A 6,516-nucleotide genomic window follows, 5' to 3' on the forward strand; every position below is an offset into this window, starting at 1 on the left:
CCCCGAGTCATTCTAACTACCAGAAATCTCGAAGCACAGGCCGAGGGGGCGGTGAGGCAGCAATTTTTCACACCAGCCTATTAATTAATGAAAGACCAAGACAGACTTTTAATTCATTTGAAAGCCTGATGCTTAGCCTCGTCCACCCCAGCTGTAAAACTCAGAAACCAGTCTTACTTGTTATCATCTATCGTCCACCTGGGCCTTACACAGAGTTTCTGTCTGATTTCTCAGACTTTTTATCTGATTTAGTTCTGAGCTCAGATAAAATAATTATTGTGGGTGATTTTAACATCCATGTAGATGCTAAAAGTGACAGCCTCAACATGGCATTTAATCTGTTATTAGACTCAATTGGTTTCTCTCAAAACGTAAAAGAACCCACCCACCACTTTAATCACACTCTAGATCTTGTTTTAACATATGGCATAGAAACTGAACATTTAACAGTGTTTCCTGAAAACCCTCTCCTGTCTGATCATTTCCTGATAACATTTACATTTACAATAATTGATTACACAGCAGTGGAGAGTAGACTTTATCACAGTAGATGTCTTTCTGAAAGCGCTGTAACTAAGCTTAAGAATATAATCCACCCACTGTTATCATCCCCAATGCCCTGTACCAACACAGAGCAGAGCAGCTGCCTGAACGCTACCCCAACAGAGGTCGATTATCTTGTTAATAATTTCACCTCCTCACTAGATTTGGCACTATATAAATTAAATTGAATTGAATTGAATTAATTGTTTCTGAATTGACTCTATAAGAATGGATTTAAAATTGTAGTTAATTTGGGCACATTTTCAATGAAATTATTAATTTGGGACAGTTTTCCTGCTACCAGATGACAGTCAGCTCAGACTGAGGAGTGCACTCATTAAACACCCCAAACTTCACAGAGAGCTGAACATCATCTATAGTGAAGGTTTGAACTGTTAATGTGATTCAATATTCCTGAAACAACTTCATGTTCATTTCAGCCGTCAGTGGAAAGTTTCCTGACAGTTGTGATTGGATCTTTCACTGCGAACACAAACTGTCCTCATGGTCAAATGTCTGATCGTGTGGCGCCAGTCTGCACTTTGAAAGGTCGTCTGAGTACAGGGTTTTTTGTCAAAGATCTGCTGGTCAGTGATCTGTTTTTTTTAACCTCCTAGGACCTGGCGTCCACATATGTGGGCATCCCATGTTGGGTTATTTAGACCAAAATACTCAATTTTGCTCAGGTTTCAGTAATGTAAATGTTCACATTTGCTTTATTATTATTATTATTATTATTCACCACCAAAAACATTAAGAGGATGAGATAGATAAATGTTTGATATCCGAGTTCAACCCTTCCACCTCCCTCCCTCTGAAAACAAACAAACCTGTTACCACAGCGTCATGTTCCAATTTAATCTCATGAGGTTTGAAACTGAAGTCTTCTGCTCTTTTTGGAAAATATCACCGTCCTTTGGACATTTCTAAAAATCTAAGTGTGCATGAAGCAGAAATGTCTGCTGTAACTTCTGTGTCTCTCTGCTGGACGTCACTGTCTCTCTGCTTCCTGTTTGTCTCTGCAGGTGAGACTGAGCTTGTTTTTAATCAAACAGGATTCTCTGAATGACAAAGTAAAATGAAATTACTCAGACGTGTTGTTACGGCCGAGAGGGCCCGGCTGTGGGTGTGGACTCAAATGCAGACACAGAGGGAGGCAAACGGGCGTGAACACAGTGCTTTATTTACAAGTGTCTAGTGAAATTACACAACAGGAGACTATGAATGCTATGAATTATGAAACGCTATGAACTGTGAACTGTGAGGCCAAACTGTGAACATGAAACTGAGTGCTATGGCTAGGTGCTGGATTTCACGGATGGAAAAAAGGGGCAGCGGCTTGGATGGAGGTACGCAGTCACTATAATGAGAAGAGACAAGTAGTCAGTGGCAGTCCAGTGAATCACAGCTGCAGGATTAGGCTATGGAGGTTAGGGCTTACGCGTTGCAGGTTTAAAGTGTCATGCGAGGAAGGGGTGTCCAGGGGGTTCCGGGTGAGGAGTGTCCAGAGAGGATCCAGAATATGCGTGGAGTGAGGGACTTGGCAGGGACTTGGCAGGTGTAGTCCGATGGTGGAGAGGAAGAAACCAGATGACAGAACCAGCGTCCAGGCGGAGATGAGAGTAGTTCGGGAAACGTGACTGCCAGGTGGGTCCTATGACAAAGAAAAACACGGTGAGGGAAAAGCAGTAGTTGAGGGTTCTCACATGGGGTTCGCAGCCTAGCACTGACATGGGTTAGCAGAAGATCTGGCAGAGGTCTGTTGTGAATGCTGGTCTTATATGCAGGTGACTTGATTGGAACCAGGTGTGGAAGCTGATTGGAGTCTCTGCCTGAAGGTAGAACCCAGCGGAGTGGAAAAACCCCGTGCTCACCCGGACCATGACACGTGTGTTCATGTCCATGATGACAGTGAGTCTGTACGTGATGTGATTTTCCTGTTCTCAGCACAGATGAAGAGCTCAAGCTGAATTAGAACTCAACTAAATCTTTTATATTTAAATGGCCTGCATTTGTATAGCGCTTTACTAGTCCCTAAGGACCCCAAAGTGCTTTACACTACATTCAGTCATTCACACACTGGCGATGCCTTGGGGCGCACTGACAGAGGCGAGGCTGCCGGACACTGGCGCCACCGGGCCCTCTGACCACCACCACCAGTAGGCAAACATGGGGTTAGTATCTTGCCCAAGGATATTTGGCATGCAGCCAGGAGGCAGCCAGGGATCGAACCACCGACCTTCTGATTAGTGGCTGACCTGCTCTGCCACCTGAGCTACAGCCACCATAGCTTAAATCATAGTTAAACACATTCATCTGTACGGACGAGGCAGCAAGAGTAAAGCAAAAAGATAGTTTAATATTTGTTCATAGCATGATTGATGCATGCTTATTCATTCCTAATACACACTTCCTTTACAGCAGGATCAAACTAAACTACACACTAAAAAAATATTTATGTTGATTATTTCTAAGAAGATAAGGTGGTTTCTTTAAAAAGCTTCATTAGATCGCATTCTTACATTTGTTAATTTAAATGTATGTGGTCTGTCTGTAGCTCCTGACTGTGAAGTCATCAGTTGTACTTTGACCTTTAACCTCTCTGCTCTGTGTTGTTTCCTCTTTCAGACCAGAAACACATCACAGCTGAGTCTGGACAGAACGTCACTCTGACATGTCGAGCTCCACAAGGCAAACCCATCAGAGCTGTGAAGTGGAGCAGAGCTGATCTGGGAGATAAATATGTGCTTTTGTACAATGATGAGCGATTTGAAATAGATGAGCAGCATCCATCTTTTAAGAACAGGGTGGATCTGCAGGACAGACAGATGAAGGATGGAGACGTGTCTTTGATTCTGAAGGATGTGACGATTAATGATACTGGAACATACGACTGTCGTCTCATCCAGAAAGGGGTGGGTTTTTATAATCGATTTATCCATTAAAATCGATTCTGGCTTGGATAACGTAAAATCGATTCATTAAAATCCTGAATCGACTTTTTAATATAAATGTATTTTGCCCGAAATGCCAGAATCTCTGGTGAAATCTCACAAAATTTCAACAACCACCAAACAGCTAAGACAGTAAATGAGAGCAGGAACACGGATTCTGCACAAAGACTTAAACACACAGCGTAGACCGCAGATCAAGAGAGAGGAGACACTTCTCTTCTTTTAAATAAAAGTAGAACTGAGTCCAGGCAGCTCAGACTGACACCACATGATTGTGTTTACAGAAAATATTTTATCGTGAGTGTCATGAAGCTTTTCCACTTACAGCTGAGATGAACATGAAGGTTATACGTGGAATATTTCAATAAGAAGGAAGGAACAAACAGTTTCAGTCCTGGCTGTGTGAATGCATGATGCTCAGCTGTCTGTGAAGTCTAGATGCACTTCTGTGTGCAGGCTCAGCGTTTCAGAGACACAAAGATTTTTAGAGCAATGACAGCACAGTTCACACTGAGCTGGGTTTTATCTGACAGCAGGGAACCTGACCCACATTTCACCTCACATAGATCAAATTAAAGTCCTCTCATGTTGTGTTAACACAGAAAACATGAGCGTTACCCATAAAACCTGTTTAACATCAGATGTCAGATTTCATAGAGAGGCTTGGCTTTTCTCAAACTTTAGCTCACATGCTCTGAATTAATTAATTAATTAATTGGTTTTAGAAGATGCAAGCGTGATAAAGGTTTCAGGGGGAGTCACCAAACCCCAACAAAGGACAGAAAATATGAGTTAAATTTTCAGCTGGAGACACGAAGCACCTGTGGTTTCAGGTCGGAGCGTCTTCCTCCTCAGCAGAAAGTTGGTGGATGTTTATAATCTGTGGTTTTATGTAGAAGCTGCTGCTGCTGAGCTTGTTGGTGCTTCTTTGATGGAGCTTTCACAGCATTTACTCAGACTGATGAGGACGGTTTCTGATGTGTGCTCAGGGTTTCTGTACTATGGTTGTTAAATTGTGCATGTAAAAACCTTACTGTTGCTGACATCACCACCACTCACATTACATCACATCCCGTCAACCTGTTTTCACCTCCTGCTGCACTGAAAAAAAGCAGGATCCTGTTATTGACTTAGCAGCAGACCTCAGGCCTGTGTTTGAGTTCACTGGGTTAAAGAGGTGTTCCTATTGAAGTGGCACCTCCCACACACCTTTGACTGTCACAGTAAAGACAAATCCAGATTTTGTCTACATTGATTTTACAGAGCCAGCAGCAGCAGATCAGCTGTCAGAGCTCCTGTTCCAGAAATGTGGCTTTTCTGCTTTCTCCTCTGCTCCCTGGGCGCTTCTTTACAAGGTGATTTTAGAATAAATGCAACTAAGAAACAGAACACAAAACAGTATCAAACAAATGAGTTGTTCACTTTTCCGTGTGGATCATTTTCATTTTAACCCTCACAGCTCGTCTGACTGTGAGTCCCAGCAGCTCTCAGTTCTTTAAAGGAGACTTTGTGTCTCTGAGCTGTGAGGAGGACGACAGCTCTGCTGGATGGACTCTGAGGAGAAACACAAGCAAACAACAGAGGACTCAGTGTGGAGGAGAGGGGTGGGGAGAAGTAAATGGTTCTTCATGTAACACCACTGTTTTCCTACTGGACAGTGGAGTTTACTGGTGTGAGTCCAGAGAGGGTCCCATCAGTAACATGGTTAACCTGACAGTCACTGGTAAGCTGAGTGTGTGGAGTTAGTGTTGATGAAGCTGTGTGTAAATGGATGAAATGCTGTAGTTTGTCTCTGTGTTGAGGTGGATCAGTGATCCTGCAGAGTCCTGTCCTCCCTGTGATGGAGGGAGATGACGTCACTCTGCTCTGTAAAACAAAGACCACTCCCTCCAACCTCCCAGCTGCTTTCTATAAAGATGGCTCCCTCATCAGGAAGCAGCCTACAGGTCACATGACCATCCAGCATGTTTCCAGGTCTGATGAAGGCCTCTACAAGTGTGACATCAGCGGTCATGGAGAGTCTCCATCCAGCTGGATCACTGTCACAGGTGACACACTCACCTGTCTGTGTTTCTGCAGCTTTCAACATTCACAATGTGACGACAACTTAATGACTGTGTTTGCTTTATTTTAGGGGAACACACCACCACACCTCCACCTACATCCACGCCTCCACCTCCATCCACCTCTAACCCTGCATCTACCCCTGATCCAGCTGCAGTGAGAACATAAGACATCTGAGAAAACAGACCCAGAGGTACAGCTGATTTTCATTTAGTAAAAAGAAGATAAATCTGTTTCCTAAAACTGTTCCTTTAAATTGATCAGGAAGAGTATCAGCAACATGAGCAGGGGGCTTAGTCTGCTGTGTTTGGATGGGCAGCTAAAAATAAAAGTGGGGACATTATATAAAACACAGAACCTCACAGCCCATTGTTCATTCAGTGGTGCTATTTTCAGTCATCATGCATGTACTGGGCAACCTGCAGTCAGCTGAGACTGAAGAAGTCACTTGGATGAGTGACGAAACATTTCTCCCATTGAAAACTTCCAGATGAACAGAATCAACTTTTTGGGACTTCCTGCTGGGTGTCTTTCACATTAAAAGCATATACATGAGAGTTTGGTTGCCAAACGTTTATTGTGAAAATTCTGGAGGAAGATCTGAGTTATATTCTTTGACATTGTCCAGTGAAGTGTGTTTTGAAATAAAGGCCATTGTTTATTTGTTCAAACCCTCTGATAATGATAATTCTAAATATGTTTGTAGTTTCTGAGGGACAGTTTTGGTTGTGTGCACAGCTGCTTATTTTTCTCTTTGGTGTTTGTTTGTTTACAGTTTCTGCCGCCACAGATCTGAGACGTGAGCCACCAGACCAACAACTGCAACCAAGCTTCTGGTCTTTCTTTGTGTTTCTTTTAAAAGGTTCTGCTGATAAAACAAACTAACAAATAGATTTAAAATGTAAAAAATGTAAACCAAAAAAGATATAATAAATCAATATTTTCTTTGTCTTTA

General features: G+C 42.7%; 1 protein-coding gene and 1 long non-coding RNA gene across 2 annotated transcripts; one reads left to right on the top strand and one right to left on the bottom strand.

Moving 5' to 3' along the window:
* The first annotated feature begins 1,005 nt into the window (after positions 1 to 1,005).
* On the top strand, positions 1,006 to 6,516 carry LOC146578616 (Fc receptor-like protein 5). The gene is made up of 7 exons (XM_085268984.1): positions 1,006 to 1,130; positions 3,172 to 3,458; positions 4,761 to 4,852; positions 4,957 to 5,220; positions 5,300 to 5,545; positions 5,632 to 5,754; positions 6,337 to 6,516. The coding sequence occupies exons 2-6, from the start codon at positions 3,418 to 3,420 to the stop codon at positions 5,727 to 5,729; spliced, it is 741 nt and encodes a 246-aa protein (XP_085125110.1). The 5' UTR covers positions 1,006 to 1,130; positions 3,172 to 3,417; the 3' UTR covers positions 5,730 to 5,754; positions 6,337 to 6,516.
* On the bottom strand, positions 1,706 to 2,368 carry LOC146578617 (uncharacterized). Its single transcript, XR_014891579.1, has 2 exons — positions 2,275 to 2,368; positions 1,706 to 2,197 (listed from the first exon to the last, which is right to left on the bottom strand). It is a non-coding gene; the product is annotated as an uncharacterized LOC146578617 (long non-coding RNA).

This window comes from Mchenga conophoros, linkage group LG3 (assembly GCF_057382185.1).
Source record: "Mchenga conophoros isolate Kocher_MC1m ecotype Shallow Benthic linkage group LG3, M_conophoros_male_GT1.1, whole genome shotgun sequence".
NCBI classification, from domain to species: domain Eukaryota; kingdom Metazoa; phylum Chordata; class Actinopteri; order Cichliformes; family Cichlidae; genus Mchenga; species Mchenga conophoros.